Source organism: Ochotona curzoniae, unplaced genomic scaffold (assembly GCF_017591425.1).
Source record: "Ochotona curzoniae isolate NIBS_2020 unplaced genomic scaffold, NIBS_Ocur_1.0 contig_4105, whole genome shotgun sequence".
In the NCBI taxonomy this organism is placed as follows: Eukaryota; Metazoa; Chordata; class Mammalia; order Lagomorpha; family Ochotonidae; genus Ochotona; species Ochotona curzoniae.
In genome coordinates, this window is record NW_024466129.1 from 362,059 (window position 1) to 380,526 (window position 18,468).

The window sequence follows — 18,468 nt, forward strand, 5'->3', positions numbered from 1 at the left end:
GTTGATGGTTTCCACGTGGACAGTTGTGAGAAAGTCGTTAAAATCTGTTCTTTCCTCTTTACCATCTTCTCTCCTCTCTTCTGCCTCCTGTTAGCAATGTTTAAGATCAAAGTTTTTTCAGAGAAATAAGTGAAACCAATAGACAACCTTTGGATGAATCTGTTTTTGATACTTAGAGGATTTTTTCTATGGATGCGTCCCAGTATTTTCAGAAGTGTCCATTTTCTCTGGCAAGACTAGAGACTTCTTCATTTCCCTTTCTCTGTGGTTTTCTGCCTCAGTGTTATCATGAGTGGATCTTTCCATTTCTCTGTGAGTCTGCAAGTTAAGTCTGCAATTACGCTGGTAATGAGTTTGATCGTTCTCAAGTACAGGCTGTCAAAGGCTGAAAATGCTGGAAATATGTAGTGAGATCTCATTCTTCCTTCTCACGTGGCTACTGTCGGGCCAATGGAAATGGTATTTTCTTAGTTTGACTAATATAAGACAAGAAGGCCTGGCTCAATAGCATAGCGATTAAAGTCCTTGCCTTGAATGAGCCGGGATCCCTTATGGACACGGGGTCTTATCCCGGTGGCCCTGCTGCCTATTCTGCTCCCTGCCTGTGACGTAGGAATGCAGTCGAAGACAGCCTAAATCCTTGGGACCCTGCACCTGTGTGGGAGACCCAAAGAAGCTCCTGGCTCCTGGCTTCAGATTGGCTCAGCTCCAATCGTTGTGGCCGCTTGGGGAGTGAACCATTGGATGGAAGAGCTTCCTCTTTGCCTCTCCTCCTCTCTATATCCGCCTTTCATATTATATATATGTAAAATAAGAAATGGTGTCCTGCTTTGTTTTGTATTTTTCCCATATCTGGCAACTCTACTTCCTGAACACTAGAGTCCCTCAGAGCTGTGCGACCATGTGACTGAGTTTTACCCGAGAAATATGTATAATTTTTTCAGTTTGTTATTGTTTGAGAGGTAGAGAAATATACACAGAGAACAACAGATAGAGAGCTCTCATCTCCTGGTTCCCTCCCCAGCTGTACGCAGTGGCCACAGGCTCAGCTGGCAGATAGAGATGAGGATCCAACACAGGAGTTCCAGGGACTCACCTGCTGGAGCCACCACTGTCGCCTTGCAGGGCCTACATTAGCAAGGAGCTGAGACTTGAACCAGGTCCTCTCTCTGAGACACAGGTGTCTCAGAAATCTGACCCAGGGACAAATTACTAATATAGTGTGATGAGACTCTGTTCCTCACCTTCTTTAACTGTTTTCTAATGACTTGGACTCTGCCTGTGGCAAACAGTGTGACCCAGTTTACTCCTGTATGAAATGGAGGCAAATCTGGGCCAGAGAGGAAAAGCAGGCATGTAAACCTGAGCCCACACTGCAGGATTCAACACAGCCATTCATCACCTCTTGGGCTGATTGTCCTAGAAGAGAATTCTACAATCCTCATTTGGCTTGGGTGGAGACATATGGGTGACCTTTAAGTAGGAAAGGAGAATCTTTGAAGAACCTTTGTCCATTAGATTAAAGGCTTGTAGTGGGAAGCTCTCCCACGCGTGTACAGCGCCCAGTCCTTTTGGGCTGTGTCAGAGGGTCAACATTGACACTCCATCTAGACCTGTTTCTAAGCAGCTACAATGTGAGCTGATTTTAAAAGGATAATCAATAACAAATCAAACGAATTTTTATTAGGGTAGATGACCAATAGCTCATCAAACACACATGGACACTGATTCACAGGAAACATTATTGGTCCCCCGCTTCCTTGGTGCAAATGTCATTCCACAGATGTCAACGCTTGAATGGGATTCAGTGCAGCCGTGTGCATGTCTACACGTACACAGGATATGTGTGATCCAATGGAAGCAGAGACCTGTACCAGTGGGTCAAGCTCAATCTTTGCAGTTGAATTTTTTTTGCTTTTTTCAGAACATATTTCTTCAGTAACAAGATGTTTTCAGACAATTTTCACCAATAAAAAAATAAATTGTATAAGAGGAAGATGCAGCGGAGCTTGCCTATTACCTTCTATGTGAATTTTCTCTTTCTATTCTCTTGGCACATACCTGCCAATATTTATACTCCTAAAATAAAGTTATATGGGGCACAGAAAAAAAAAAAAGATTTCCTCAGGCTACTCTAGAATGAGGAGCGTTTGAGAGCCACAAAAGGAAGCATAGACTATTTGATCAAACACAGTGACTTACGGGTGGGCTCATGGTGTGTTTGTGAAATCTAGGGTGTCTAGTTACCCCTGCCTCTCAGGCCGCTGGGGTCAGGGATGAGGTCTTGGAGTCTCGACTTGTTACAATGAGTTGCTCTCTGTTGGACTTGATGAAGGACTAATTCTTAGACCAGCAAGTTCTTGAAGTAAGTTGTGAAGGTCAAGAAGAACAAGCAGCAGAAGAGAGTTCAACAGCTGAGGGGTACGTGGGAGGGCGGGAGCTTGCGGGGGCAGACACCAGAAAGTGGAAGAGGAGGGCGACGGGCGAGGGCTCTGCTGGAGCTCCTCACTCAGACCCGGGCCGTCTGCACAGGCCTTTCCTGAGAATCTGCACATCACACCTGTCATGGGCTGCTTTAATCCTCTTTCACATCTTTTTCCCCTGGCATGATTAGGACATTAAAAGTTGTAAAAGATTTAAGCTTGATTGTAGTTTCTGCATCAAAGTCAATCTCGGTCTCGTTTTCCTCTCTGAACTCACTGCTTCTTGGATTCATCTTGGTTTCTATCACTGTATCGTGTTTGATTCGTGATTCCTTCCAATCATCAGTTGGTTGTTTCTGAACTTTTTGTAAGAATGAAATTAGTTCTAATTTGTCTGAGGAAAGGAATCCTAAAATTGATGAAATACATGAACAGTAACTTAATTTAAAATATTTTTATCAGATGGAGTTATATCATAAAAATCATTTAGAATTACAGTTTACACAGAAAATCATTTTGGTAAGTAATACATATATTTATAACCCTTGTGTGAAGTTGGATAATTATACAGAAGATGGCTAACAGACATATGATACCATTCAGTTTACATGACATTTTAGTGTTTAGTATTTATTAGGTGTTAGAATAATTCCATGGATTAAGAAGAACAGACTTCAATATGCCCTGTTTACAGGTGAAATTAAGGTCTAGAGGGGTGACTCAAGGAGCCAGAAGGCTCTAAGTCATGGAAATGGAAATAATCTCTGTAAAAATAAAGCCTCCTGCTATTCATAAATATTTCCAGGACAATATTTGCCATGCATTTTTGAATTTTCATATTAGATTAAAAAATGTAGGTACCATACATTGCCAGGCTCGATATTTTTACGTGGTTGTGATCCAAGCATGGCGCCTTGAGGAGTGTCTCCAGTAGTTCTGAAACGCGTGGCATTGGCCATCTCCTCTAATCTTCCCGATCGCCCTGGCTTTTCTTGATGGGAAACAGGAATGCTAGTGCTGTCTGCCTGAAAGCTTTACTTCAAAGGCTGTTGGGCTTACCTAGTGAGATGGTTGCCAGGAGAATGGGGTGTACATCTCACCGCAGGGGCAGCAGGGCTTGGCTGGGGCCTTGTGCCTGAGCTCAGGAATGAGAGGGAGGGCATGGGAAGCTTTGGAGTTTGTCTTGGGTGTCTCACACTGGGCCGTCTATGAGACTCTGCACTTTCAGTCCACTGTGCCACTGCCACACACTTTTCCAAACATGGATGGAGAATGATTTCTTCTGAGAGATGGTTAATAAATGTTTGAGGTCTTACTCTGACCTATTCCAAGTGCTACTTTGCCATCAACATAGCATTCAGAGCTCCTGCAAAGATGATACCATGTAGGATTTTGGAATTGATTTAAGCTTCTTGAAGAGTAGTTATATTTGTAGTTTGAATTCTCAGAACACATCATAATCATGGCTGTTACTGCCCAGACTTTTCCTGTCACTTTCTGTTGTATGATTCCATGCCATTTATAAATACTTCAGTATCATAGGTTGTTTGAAGTATAGTTTATGTAAAATAAAATGCGTTAAAGTCTGAGGGTCAGTGAATTTTGATAAACATATGCAAGCATGTAACCACCACAGTCCGGTCATAGTTTCCATGTACTGTACCCTGACAATTGGTCCCTTGTTGCTACGCACAGCTTTGCACTGGTTTCTGTCTTTATGGACCAGATCTGTCTGCTGTCTCTAGAACATCATGCAAGTAGGTCTCTACAATTTATAATATTTTGAGTCTGACTTACTGTTGCCATAGATTGTGATCTATATTTTAAAATTTCAGCTCCTAGACCTACTGTGTGTTTGAACTAAACCTTTGTAAGTAGTCAGCAGTTCAGTGTACAGAATGAATTCATGACTAACAATGATTTCTGTGACTGTAGTGGCCTGGGCTTCTGAAATTTCAGTTCTTTGAGTCAGGAGGAAATATTTTCCACTGCAAATCATGGAGGTCATTATCAGTTGCTAGTGAGTATAAAATGTTTGGGGAGTAGAGGACATTATTAATTCTATTGTTTCTAATTGCAGAGTTAGTTTTAACTCACAGATGCAATATTTTTGTTAGAGAAATGCTAGTGCAGATGGAAGCCAATTATGGCTCCATGAAATAGCCTTTACTTCATGTTTTAAATGATAAGAATACAATATTTATTGTAGAAAGTTTAAGAAATAAAAGGGAAAGGGCCATAAAATGGTTTCCATATTATAATGTATAAACTGACATTAAACTTTTGGAGTATTTGTCGCCAGTATATTTCCAGCCACAGTTATATGATAGTGTAGTATTCAACACTTCATTTCCATTTAGTATTTTATTCATGGGATTTCTGTGTGTTATCCAAAACACAGAGAACTCTTCAAAACATAATTTCAATGGGCATTTATAGCTCATCTAATATGTATATTTATGTGTGTGCATATGTATCTAGGTAAATAGAGTTTCGTTATTTGACAAATAAGATTGGAAAGGCATTGGAGATCTTCTCTTTAAAAAGGATTTTATGTAATGTCTGTTTTCCTTCAGAGAATATAGGTTATATTCATAGTAGAACTGGCCACATATACTTGATACAAGCAAGCATCCACTGACTGCCAACTATGATGTAAAGAATTCTCTCAACGCCTTCTTTCTGAATACTGTAAGTTTGCCTATGGTTATTTTATGCCCTTCATGTATGCCAGTTTATCCATGCTTCGACGAGATCGCTGCTGAGTTTCCATCTGCTGAAACTCAAGTGGACAGGAATGACTGGAATAAGAGGCTGGGGTGGTTCTTTTAGGATTATTTCGCTTCCTAATGGCAGTTGATGGGAAATATGAGATGGGGATTTTTCCCTCTTTCCGTTCCTCTAAGCTGAAGGAGAGAAGCCCTGGGAGATACATGTTAGCCAGAATGGCTGTAGTTTGGAAATCTGTGCATCCGTATTGATGTTCACTGCTTAACAGACCTCGAAAGACGCCTGAAGACAAGCTAAATTACAAAAACTGTCTAAAATCCGCTCAATAGAAAACCCTTGAAGGGACTGAAGGACTCAATTATTCATATACAAAGTGATAATATCACTTGCTAAGGGACACAATGAACAACATGACATGTGCTTAAAATATTGGTTCCATTCTGTTTCATAAATATTCATAGAGCACTGTGGGAAATATGCAAGATGTGGCTGCACAGTAATGTTATCGATTTTTGAAAAACATGAACTCTTAAATTCACATAATGAAATATACGTGCTCTTTGCGAGTATAAATACTCTTCCAGAGATGTTTTCACTACTCCAAAATGTTCCAAACTTGTCTCTGCCTTTAACCTGTAGCATATTTTAAGAATATCTATATCTACCTATATCTGTATATACACAAGGTATCCATAAGTAGTCACTGGAAACTATACATTAGGAAGAACTGTGTACATATTTAAACCATTTTTTTACCAAAATAAATATATATTTTAACTTTCCTTGGATCTTTTGAAGTACTTAGTTTAAATATGTGTATATATGTTATTGAATTTTTGAACTTGCCAAAAGTTATTTAGTTGTAATCCTATGAATGAAGTAGGAGATCCAAGATGATTGGCATTCTATTTATTTAAAATGAAGTGTGACCATGTTACTGAGTGAGGTTTTTGGGGAAGGCACATAAATTTTACTTATATTGTGGAAGTGGCAACATTTTCAACAATAAGCTTGTCTCCCTAGCATACCAGGAGGTGAAGATACATTACAATAGGCATCTCTACTCCGGAATAAAGAGGACCCCCAGTGGAACTGTTAACTACCTTGACAATTTGATATTACATTTTCTACCTTTATCTATATCTGCAATTATCAGGGTCTCCTGTCCCGCAGAAGAAATCACCCGACACTTGAGAGAGTCTCCTAGGCGCTTTATTCCGATCTTCTTTTAAAAAACCATTATGTCCGTTAATTCCGTTATGCTCAAGCCCCTCCCCCACCAAGTCCCCGCTTAGCTGTCAAACCTGTCCAATCAGCTTAAAGATAACCAAGGCACACCAATCACAGGCAAAGGGCCAATCACAGGGCAGGAAATTGTCAGTGCCCCCAACGTGCAATGTTGTGATGCGCTTAAATAGCACAGTAAGCACAGTGCTAAACTTGTAACAGTTACTAAAGGACTGTGCTACTATAATATTTTGGGGCAAAGTGGTGGGGCATGAAATAGGAAGGGAGAAAGGAGAGGGAAAGGGGAGAATCCCTGCACCCACAAAATTGTACCATGTTTTGGGAGTATATCCAAGGGAAATGAGAGCTGCATATGAGAAGTGGGTCTGTAATCTTATATTTACAGCAGCACAATCTATAACAGCAAAGGCATGGAAACAGTCCAGGTGCCTGTCCAAAGAGGAGTAGTTAAAGGAATTTGTGGTACATCTGTTCCATGGAATATTACTCAGCCATTTAAAAAGAATGAAATTTTATCATTTGCAACCAAATGGTCCCAACTAGAGATCATTATGCTCAGTGAAATAAGTCAATCCCAAAAGGACAAATATCATATGTTCTCTGTGATATAAGGCAACCTTCATGCAAAATACAGACCAATAGCCTTTTCAATACTGTTTTTGCTACATGTCAGGGGCTTTGATATTTTTTTATTTTTTATTTATTTATTTTTTAAAGATTTATTTTTATTATTTTTTCATTGGAAAGGCAGATATACAGAGAGGAGAGACAGAGAGGAAGATCTTCCATCCGATGATTCACTCCCCAAGTGAGCGCAACAGGCCGATACTATGCCGATCCGAAGCCAGGAGCCTCTTCCGGGTCTCCCACGCGGGTGCAGGTTCCCAAAGCTTTGGGCCGTCCTCGACTGCTTTCCCAGGCCACAGGCAGGGAGCTGGAAGGGAAGCGGGGCTGCTGGGATAGAACCGGTGCCATATGGGATCCCGGGCGTGCAAGGCGAGGACCTTAACCACTGTGCCACAGTGCCGGGCCTGATATTTTTGTTTTTATTTTCATTCATTCAAAAAGGTATTTTTGTCATAAATTTCTTCACTAACTCATAGGTCACATAGCATTGTTTGCTTCATGAAGGTATTTGCTGTCTTTTTCATTTCTGCAGCAACACATTGGCCATTCAGTAGCATGTTATTTAACTTAATGTTGTAAATTTTCTATTTTTCTTCTTGTTGTTGATTTTGTTTTCTGGCTTTTCATTTAAGGGGATGTACAGTAATTGTGTGACAGAGACTATTATATCCAAATGTGAGGATTCAATGCAATATGCTTCTCTACTTCCAAATCGAAAGAATGAACTCCCAATGAAACTGCTTAATGTATCTTGACGATAAGATGCTGGACTTTCTGCCATTGTTCATACCTACACTGCCAGGATACACTTAAATAGCAGAATGATGGTCTTATGACTGTTTGTGAAGGGCTACGCTGTTGTAATGATATAGTGAAAATCAGTGGAGAGGTGGTGATTTGCGGAGGTGGTAATGGAAATCCCAGATCCTATGGAACTGTATCATAAAATAATAACATAACTGAATTAAAAAACTGTATTGTGGATAATAATAATGAAGAACATAAATAAACCAAAAAGCTTGTCTCTTCTCAAAATGACATTGAGAGGTAGGTATTTGCTGAGTGAGGGGTCCTGAGTCTGTTTATTCTGGGGATGGTTCTGGTGCCCCACATGTGTGCTTCCGTTCAGCTCTGAGTCCCTGGCAGCATGAACTCTAAGAAACAACTGCAATGGTGCAGAATTGTTGCACATGGCAGAGCCCGGTTAAGGTCACCTGTTGCCTTGAAGGGTGTACATTAGCATGAAGCTGAAATTAGGAGCAGAGCTGGGACTTGAACCCAGGCACTTTGATAGGTGATGCCAGCATTTGAACTGCTAGGCCAGCTGTCCGATTACTTTATGAGAAAGTGTCTGTGTTCCTGGAGACCTTGAGGTGAGTGTTTCGGTGTTAGATTTCTCTTCGTTTCATGTTATTGCAGGACTAATTCTGGAAAGAGGCATTAAAGAAGGAAATCTGTTGGTAAGGGTAGTTCGGAATGGTTTCTGGAAGCAGTTTGATTGAACTGATTTGAACTAAGTTATGAAGAATAGAGATGATGCTTCAGCGCTGATGAACTTCAAATTTGTATGTTGCTTCTGCCAAACGCTTGGCAGAATTGTCTTCTAAATTCATATGCAGAGCACTCGGACACTAGAGGGAGTGCTCCCGGTGCTTGGTGTTCCTCAGGGCACGCACAGAGAGCAGGCTGTCCTCAGGATCACCCAGATCTTCTCCCACTGAAATCATACTGGCCGCGGACACAAGGACTGCTCGCTGCTTTCTATCGTAGGTTCCTTCCAACAAAGCCTGTGCTTGAAGTCATCGGGGGCTTCTCTAACAAAACATCACCAACTGAGCGGCTTACACAACAGGTATTCATTTCTGACCGCTCTCAAGGCTAGGAAGTTCAAGGTCGAGGTGCCAGTTGACTCATTTCTTGCCAAGAATTTTCTTTCTGCCTTGTAGATGGCTGCCTTTTTACTGTGTGGACACCTGGTAGGTAGAGAGGGAGAAACGCAGAGGGGATAGAAAGTGGGGGAGGAAGAGTAAGAGTGAGATAGCTCAGGTGTTTGCTGAGACTCAGCCTGTTAGGTGATCACCCTTATGACTTCACGCTCATTTCTTTCCTGCTCTAAACGCAGTCACATTAGGGGTTAGTGCTGCAGCAGTTGAGCTTTGGAAGCGGGCTTAGTTCGTTCTTCATACATGGGGACACACTACCTGTGTTGTATTAATTTGTCTAGGTCTGTCTTTAGTAAACTGTGGTTTCAGGTGCTGAGAAAATGTTATATGGGTGGGGTTTTCCCATTATAACAAAACCACTGAAATAGTGTTTTTTTTTTAAACTACATTTATTTCATTTTATGACACAGTTTCATAGGAAATAATGTTTTAAAACAACACAAATTTATTATAGGGGCTGGCATGGTGGCACAGAAAGCCGATCTTCCACCCTGTGGCACCATCTCGCGTCCTGCCTGCTCCACTTCGGATCCTGTTCTCTGCTACTGGCCTGGGAAAGAGCGGAGGACGACCCAAGTCTTGGGGACCCTGAAGTCACATGGGAGACTAGAGAGAGCTCCTGGCTTTGGATTAGCTCAGCCATTTGGGGAGTGAATCATCAGCTGGAAGATCTCTCTTTGTGTCTCTTCTTTTTTCTCTGTAAAATCTGCCTTTCAAGTACAAATAAACCGTTAACAGTTGTTACAGTTCTGTGACGTCGAAGTCTGCACTGAGCTCACTGAATTGCAGTCAAAGGGCCAGCAAGGATGTCTTCCTCTTGGAGGTTCCAGGGGACAGCGTTCCCCTGCTTTTTTCAGTTTAAGTGTAGTTTCTTGGTGTACGAATCCCTTTCTCCTCCTCTAAAACCTGTCAAATTGCATCTATGGTCAGTGTCTCCTTTGGATACATATGGGAAAAATCCTTTGCTCTTATGTATTCATGTGATTAGACTGGACCCGTCTGAATGGATAATCTAGAATAATCTTTCTATCCCAAGGCCCCTATTTGTTAACATCTGCGGAATCCCTTGTACTAATTCAGGTAATATTTATAGATTCTGGGAATTAGAACGTGGCCAACATGGTGGGGTATTATTCTGCCTCTCACATTGGTGGGAGAGAGAATGTGGTATGTAACCGAATGCAATGTGTCAAGTGCAACAGTGAAAATCTATTTGGTGAAATCTATCTGTACAGGAAGCATAGTGAAGATGGTTGTTGGAGATAAGATAGTTACAGCTGAGGGACTCACTCCAAGATGGAGAGGACAAAACGGCTTTCGATGAGGTAGAATGGTCATGGTGTGGGGACCGACTTGGTTTAGGGGGTGAGCAAGAGCGAGAGGAAGCTAGAATGTCTTTTGAGTTCTGAATTGTGACTGGGTCGTTGTAGGGAACACACTAGAGGATGTGTGTGTCAGGACACTGGATTGCAAGTATCAGAAATCTGAATTGAATCAGAGCAGCCAAGTAGGGGAGTTCATTCGAGGTCTGTGGGGAGAGGCTGGCTCATGGCACGCGGGATGTGTATTTACTTTTATCAGCATGTTTTGTATCTGCTTTTTGTTGATAAAAAATGCTACCAACCGTAGTTGCCATCTTCCTTAGCGTATGCTGGTCGCTCTCTTCTCCATGGCGTATCTCTGGCAAAGGGCTTTGACTGCTACTGGTTCATGTCTAAGCAAATGTTCCTTTTATGCACATGGCTGTGGCCACCTCTCAGTCATCATTCATGCTTTTCCAGCTTCATGCCAAGCATAGCTACAAACACTGGTTGGATGGATGGATAATTCTTAGAAAAGATGCATGGGACAGATCTTGCAAGAGGGAGCTACTTTAGTGGAGAAGACAATGCATTTAGCTTTGTCCTGTTTGTAAAAAAAAAAGTTGAGATATAATTTACAGTGAACTGCACAGAACTTAAGCTTGATGAGTTTTGACAAACACCTACCAATAGCCCAATCATGATCTAGAACATTCCTAGCACTCTAGAGAGGCCCCTCATGCTTCCTGCCGTCAGTCACCATCCTCCAAAGGCAACTAACATCAATTTCTCTTAATGCAGAATAGTTCTGCTGTTGTAGAACTTGATGTGGAATCAGTTTCAAATAGAAACAAATAGAATTAAAGAATAGGGGCTTTGGTGTCTTCCATTCTACATAGGGAGTCCAACCAGGCTAGCGCCATCCCTGAAGTCCGTTCTTTTTTTTTTTTTATAGCTGAGGGTTTTGCACTGTATGTGTCATCTCAGTTCTCCTCAGAGTCTATAACAAAATGTGTGACGCTGTGTGATGTGCAAGACATAAGTTTATTTGGCCAAGAAACCCAAGGACACGGTGCTGCCATCGGCTCAGCATCTGAAGGGAGCTCTTGAGATCTTAACAAGGCAGAGGGCAGTACACGGTGAGAGGCCCAGCGGGCAGGAACAAAGCCACTCCTTAACATCAGCCCCCTGCGGAGAAAGGCCTTACTCCGTGGCACCTAAACACCGCCCAACACTTCCGCCCTGGGAATGAAAGTTTCCAACACAGGAGCCTGTTGTTGGACATTTGCATTGCTGGTGCTTTTTTTTGGGAGGGGGTGTTATTATGAACATTTCTGTACAAGTGGTTTTTGGATTAGAGGGACATCTATAAAGCCCAGAGTTCAGATTTGAGTTAAGTTGAAAAAAATTTTAAACCTATCACACTTTAAAAAATATGTTTATTTCCTTTTATGCAAAGTCAGATTTACAGAGAGAATAAGACACAGAGACAAAGGACTTTCTGCCGGTTCATTCCCCAGGAGGCCTCAATGGCTGGAGCTGAGCTGAACTAAAGCCAGGAGCCGGGAGCCTCCTCTGGGTCTCCCACGCAGGTACAGGGTCCCAAGGCACATGCAAGGTGAGGACTTTAGTCACGAGGCTACCGCACAGGGCTGGGGTTCAGCTGACACTGTGGGACATAGAGGTTGTGAGGCTGGGGACCGAGCTGGAGGCGCGTTCATGTGCAGGATAGGGTACCTGTGATATTTGTGTATAGTCTCTAGCCTTTATGTGGAGTTAAAGTCGTAAGAAGTGCTTAGGGGAGGCAATGCAGTGTGAGGCAGTCCAGGGAAGTGTCACGTTTGAGGCTGCAACCAGAGAAACCGGCTAAGGGCGCTCCAGGAAGCATGACCTTTGGCTGTGGATTCTCCCAGGCCCTCCACCCACTGCAAATCACTTCCCATGGGCTAAATTTAACAGGGATGCAGCACAGTGCAAAGGTTGGAGGGCCGGAGGGAGCAGCTGGGCTGAGAGGTCCAGTGGGCATGGTAGATATGAGGGGTCGTGGGCTCCTCACGGCAGGGAAGGTCAGGCCAGGACCTGGGATGCAGGTCCTTCCTGAGCATCCGCCGCGACCCTTGCGGCAGGGCTGGACACGGGGCCTGTCGGTGCCCCTGCTGCTGCCCACCGGATGCGCGGCCGCCCCGACCCCAGCCGGACACGGGGGGCTGTCGGTGCCCCTGCTGCTGCCCACCGGATGCGCGGCCGCCCCGACCCCTGCGCTCCGGCAGCGCCGGGACGCGAACGCGCGCGCGGCCGGAGGCGTCGGGGGCGGGGCCTGGCGCCGGCCACGCCCTCTCCTCCCGCACAGGCGCGCTGCGGGCTGCGAGCTGTCAGGAGCGGGCGGCCGGAGCCGGCGGGCTGAGGCGACGCGACCCCGGGGCGGGCAGCATGGGGAACCGCGAGATGGAGGAGCTGATCCCGCTGGTGAACCGGCTGCAGGACGCCTTCTCGGCGCTGGGCCAGAGCTGCCTGCTGGAGCTGCCGCAGATCGCCGTGGTGGGCGGCCAGAGCGCCGGCAAGAGCTCGGTGCTCGAGAACTTCGTGGGCAGGTGAGCGGGCGCGGGGCGCGGAGCCGGGGCTGCGGGCGGGGTGTGGGGGGCGCGGGGTCGGGGCCGGGCCGGGGCGGTGTGGGCGCGGGTCGGGGCGGGGTCGGGCTGGGGTGGGGCCGGGGCCGGGGCCGGGGCCGGGTGTGGAGCGCGGGGTCGGGGCCGGGGCCGGGGTCGGGGCTGGGGTGTGGGGCGCGGGGTCGGGGCCGGGGCGCGGGTTGTGGGGCTGCGGGCGGGGTGTGAGGCGCTGGGCCGGGTGTGGAGCGCGGGGCCGGGGCTGGGGCCGGGGTGTGGGGCTTGGGGTCGGGGCTGGGGCGCGGGTCGCGGGGTGTGGGGCCGGGGCCGTTTGTGGGGCGCGGGGCGCGGGGTGTGGTGTGTGGGACGCGGGTCGCGGGGTCGGGGCCGGGGTCGGGGTGTGAGGCCCGGGTCCGGGTCCGGGGTGTGAGGCGCGGAGGCGGGGCCGCGGCGCTGGGCGCGGGGCTGGGGTGCGGGTTGTGGGGCGCGGGACACAGGGCCGGGGCCGGGGTGTGGGGCGCGGGGCTTGGGGCCGGGGCGCGGGTTGTGGGGCGTGGGACGCAGGGCCGGGGCGCGGGTTGTGGGGCGCGGGGCGCGGGATGTGGGGCGCGGGGCGTGAGGCGCCGGGCCGGGCTGCTCAGCCTCCGGGCTGCTCAGGCTCGGGGCTGCACAAAGCCGTCTCCCCGCCCGGCTCTCGGCCCCGCGGCTGGCGGTGCGGTTCCGCCAGGGACGCTGTGTCCTCAGCGGGGAAGCGCCCTGGGCACACCCCGTCCCCGCCGCGCGCCCTGTCCAGGTGCCGTGTCATCCCCGCAGCGGCTCGCGCTCGGCCCCCTCTCCCCGGCGTCATTCTCCCTCAGCGCTTGTTTGTCTTGCCTCAGTCGGTTTTCGCCACGATTCTGAATGCAGGAAAACAAACAAGCGGCAGAGTTCATCTGTGGCTAGAAATTGAGCTTTCTTCCTCGGAGCCGTTCTGGAGGGCTGCGGGTTACCTCCCTGCCTCCCCCAGGAGAGCTGGTGTGGGGCCGCTTGCAGCCAGGTGGCCCGGCGCGCAGTGGCAGCAGGGGACACTCCTGAGGCTGCGCTCCATCCTTTTTGTCTGGTTCGAGAGTGGCTTGCGGAGCAGGAGGCTGCTGTACCCTTTCCTGCCTTCCTTTCTTTTGGTTTGTGCTTGGTGGTGTGCACCCTGGGAGCTGATATTGCCACTTCTCTTTTGAGGATGTTAGGGTTTTTAAACAGTGTATTTTTTTCTGTCACGTGATATTGCATCTCTCAGATGATACGCATTTCATATTTTTGTTCTTTCTGAATGATCTAGAATGTAAGAATTTTTAAAAAGTGTAATTGCTGACGACTGGCCGGTATCCTTAGATGAGGTATCCCTTTGCATTGGTTTCATTATTTGTGGTCAGTGGAAAAGTGGTGGTCCAGCTTTTTGCCTTCGTCATCTTAGCCATCTTGTGAAGTCATGGATGAAATGTGATTGCGAACATCTATGCAAACATTTTCTCTGATTTATTGCCAGTGAAATTCACTAGATTTAAAGTGGCATCCACAGGGTGGAGAGGTTTGATGATAGCATGTTTATGGTTTTTCAAGTTCTGGAAAATTTCATCATCATGCCTTAAGAATTATTTAACCACATCTGCCTTTCCTAGCAAATACTCAAGATTCAAATGTAATGACCAACTTTTTACTTATTTTTCACATATTGATTCACATGCGCCTGAATGAGGGCAATGTGGAGGGCAAATGTGTGTTATGAAAAAATTGTGCATGTATTTCAAGATGTTTTTGCACCAAAGTAAACTTTTAATTTCATTTTCCATGAACTTTTTGAACTGCCTTACAAGTGCAGTATTTATGTCCTAAGCTTGAATCTAATTTTATGCACATCTCAATTCTGATCTCTAGGTTTTCAAATCCTAATCTTCTTGTGAATGCCATGATACAATTGTGCCCATTTTACTTCACTAGGTATTCTTTTGAAGTGAGAAAAATATATACAAACGTGAAATGTTTACTATTGAGCTTTTATCATGATAAAATAAAAAAGGAATATAAATATTGTAAAAATCAGAGTAGTAACCAGAATGCATTAGTAATTTGTTATACTTTAAGAAGTTTTAGCAATAAATAAGTACTGTTGGATGTCAAGTCGAAGTTAAGGTTGAACACAGAGGAAAAAGCTTATGTAATAAATATGGCTTTAGTCACTGTAGAGATGGCACCTGCCTGATGAAGCTTATACATTAAGGAGAACATTTAATTAGAAAGGCCATTTGACTTTAATGATTTCGGTCACTGAATTATTGAGAAATGTAGTTTCTAATTATAAACCTACCTTAGGGAAAATGAATTTTTTTTGATAAGAGATTTAGTTGACGTGGGAAAAGTGGTATTCATGTTCCATTAAAGCTTTTAGCTCTTTTTGTTAACCAGGATTTGCAATAAAGATAGGATTTTTTTCCTTTAAGGATGTAACTTTTTTTTTTTTTTAAAGAAAGTGGTAAGTTTATTCAGAAGGAGAGGAATACAGACACACATGGGCAGTGTTCAAGAAGAGTGGGCCAGGAAGGCAAAGGGTGGGGGAAACTTCGTCCAAGAGGGACAGAAAGGAAGGCTGTAACTTCGCACATCTTTGGTTTAAACAGCCTGACGGAACGCACAGCTATTGAGTGATGTCGTCAGACAAGGGTGTGTCATCACTGTCCAAAACAGCACATCAGGTGCTCATGAGATAAGCTTGTTCCCATCAAAGTACTCACGCAGTTTTTCCTTTAATATTTAACAGTTCTAACCGTATTTCCTCTCCAACAGTTCACTGCTATTGAAGGTAGTCCCTAGTGAATGACTTTGGATGTGAATCCATCTACTTCATACAATTGTAGTTGTGACACATTTGAGGTTATTATGAATAAAACAAGTTATGAATAAACTGTGTTTGTTTGTGGCTTTTTGTTTGATGAAGTTACCATTGTGAATCAGTGGTTCTTTGGATTATTCTGGGGGAGGTGTGTGTTGGCAGTGAAAGGCAGCCATAACATCTAGTGAACAGACGCTGACACCAGTGGTCCGGCCATGGGGATTCTCTGCCTTTTGGTCTGCCTGTTGCTTTACTTGTGGAATAATCCACATGTCATGATGTACAAAATGTATATATGATTATGATATGTGTATCTGACTATTTACGGTGGGATAGTGATAGGAATGGTTACCATCTATCAACTAGTTGCTGCATTTCTACTATTCTGGATGCTTGTACATGAATAATCCCTTTAGAGCTTCCTGAAACTCCAGAGAAGTATGTATTCTTACGAGTATCGTTTTACACAAGAGGAAATTGGAATGTAGGGCATTTGGAGAACTTGCTCAGGGCTGATTTAATTTAATGTAGAAGCAGTGGAGCTAGAATTCAGCCCGAGGCGTTGGACTTCCACTAACTCACCTGCTATTCTGGTGTTTGTTCATCTGATTAGCACACTTAACCTCTCTCTTACTGCCTGTATGAACAGTGCTTTTATAAAAAAGCTGCTGTATTTATCCTCTTATTCATATTCCTTTGTGTGTCTACCTTGCCTCATTTGGCAAGAGATCTGGGGCAGTCTAGATAGGAAGGAAGTTAGTTAAAAAAGCATTTTCTGTAATATATGAGGCATTTATGCATTGAGTAGTTTATTAAAATATATGATCACATTGTGTAAAACTTGTTTATTCAGGTATTAAGTGAAAATTGCACTAATTGCTAAAATATAAAATTTTCTTTTATTGATGCATTTGTTAGAAATATTAGTTCTTTAATGCTGCTTATATGTAGAACAAGGATTATGCTTTTTTTAAATTCAAGCCTGAGTGGTAAACTCACTTACAGTTCTTTACACGTAGAAAAGATGTTGTTAATGAAGACGAAATAAATATTTTTTAAAAGTTATTCTGCTGCTCAGAGTTTGTTTCAGTAGGTAGTTGTGAGATTTCTAAAAGTGGGTATGTTGGTTATCAAAGTTGTTTTGAGGGTGAACCACAAAGGTGAGCCACTTTATGCTGTGTTGAATGGATAATCAAAATTAAAAACGGAATTATTGATAGGATTGTACGTTTTAGAATAGGTTTATCATATAGCTTGAGCTTCTGGAAAGTGTTACTCTCATTTGGCATTGTTGTAGTGTATAGCTTTGTTTAAGCTGTTTATATATAACAAACTCAGTTTGTATGTTTTATTTGGCAGACAATATCGTTTTTTCCCCTGGGTGGTACCTTTGCTAACTAATAACGAGTTAAATTATGAGGTTTTTACTTATTATTATCTTTAAAACACAGCAAGCAACTGCTAAGAAGTAGAAGACTTCTACCAGAGTAAGTCAAGAGCGTCATGAGGAAATAGACCACGGAGAGGAATGTAACTTTCCATACGGCCCACATTTTGTGATTTCTCAGACTTTCAGCATTGGTTTGGACGTTGTAGTGGATTGCGTTGTACTGAACACATTTTTATGAAGTGCGGAGGAAGGGGGACATGGGTGGCAGGCATGACTCCTGCTACGTGCTTGTGCTTTTTGGTTCTTGCATTTCACATCCTCATCTCGACATGAAGGGAAACTCAGTGAAACTACCAAGTGACGAAGCTGGGATTTATCCTTGGATCTGATTCCTTTTGGAACTCTTGAGAAATATGGGCACAGTCGGGCGTATTTGGTGTAGCAGTTGAGACACCACTTTGGAGGTCCGTGTCCCACATCAGAGTCGCTACCTTCAAGTCCCACCTCTGTGTCTGGTCCAGCTTCGTGCTAATGCCACTCAGAGATAACTGGTCTTAGGCATGGATTCATGCTGTGGGTGTGGGAGACGTGGCTGGATGTAGTGCACCCTCAGAGGTAACTGGTCTCAGGTGTGGATTCTTGCTGTACGTGTGGGAGACCTGGCTGGATGTAGTGCACCCTCAGAGGTAACTGGTCTCAGGTGTGGATTCATGCTGTACGTGTGGGAGACGTGGCTGGACGTAGTGCACCCTCAGAGGTAACTGGTCTCAGGTGTGGATTCATGCTGTGCGTGTGGGAGTCCTGGCTGACGGCAGGCTCTGCCTTTGGTCTGGCAGCTACAGCTGTTGCAGGCTTTTCAGGAGTGAACCAGCACATGAAAGGTTAGTCTCACTGTGCCTCTCAAATACAAACAAGTAAAATTTTAAAGAATAAGCTCAATTGAGTATAAATCTCAATTTGGATAAAAACCTCACGGTGTGTCAGTTTATGCTTACCAGAAGAATCCCCCCAAATTATATTTCTGAGGCTGAACTGAGCTGTAAGTGGCAAGCAGTGAATAAGTGCGTTTCCAGTGTCATTGGCAGCTGGTTTCGTTTTAGCTCAGGGCTGCATGTGCTGAAGTATCGGTGTCAAAGCAGGGAGTTGGTGATATGTGTCGATGTCGAACTTGACTACTAGGCACTGAATTTAGGCTGTCACTTTATCACAGAGAGATACTGTATATTGGAGAGGACCCGAGAGACCAATAACAAGAAAGAAAAGGCATTGGAGAGATTAAAAATGTGATGATGCCATGACAGTTAACGGAAAGGGGATGTAGATCAGACCACTTGCTTTTT

The 18,468-nt window shown here is 44.6% G+C and overlaps 1 protein-coding gene across 6 annotated transcripts in view; it reads left to right on the forward strand.

Annotated features, from left to right (window-relative positions):
- Nucleotides 1–12,641: 12,641 nt before the first annotated feature.
- The window catches only part of DNM3 (dynamin 3), a 501,537-nt gene continuing 495,710 nt past the window's right edge, over nucleotides 12,642–18,468 (forward strand). For 3 of the 6 annotated variants that reach the window (XM_040984259.1, XM_040984258.1, XM_040984260.1), the window contains exon 1: nucleotides 12,642–12,863. In XM_040984259.1, the coding sequence (XP_040840193.1) occupies nucleotides 12,703–12,863 (161 nt within the window). In that variant the 5' untranslated portion in view covers nucleotides 12,642–12,702. The remainder of the gene's footprint in view (nucleotides 12,864–18,468) is intronic. The other 3 variants (XM_040984262.1, XM_040984261.1, XM_040984263.1) reach the window with 1 other exon arrangement.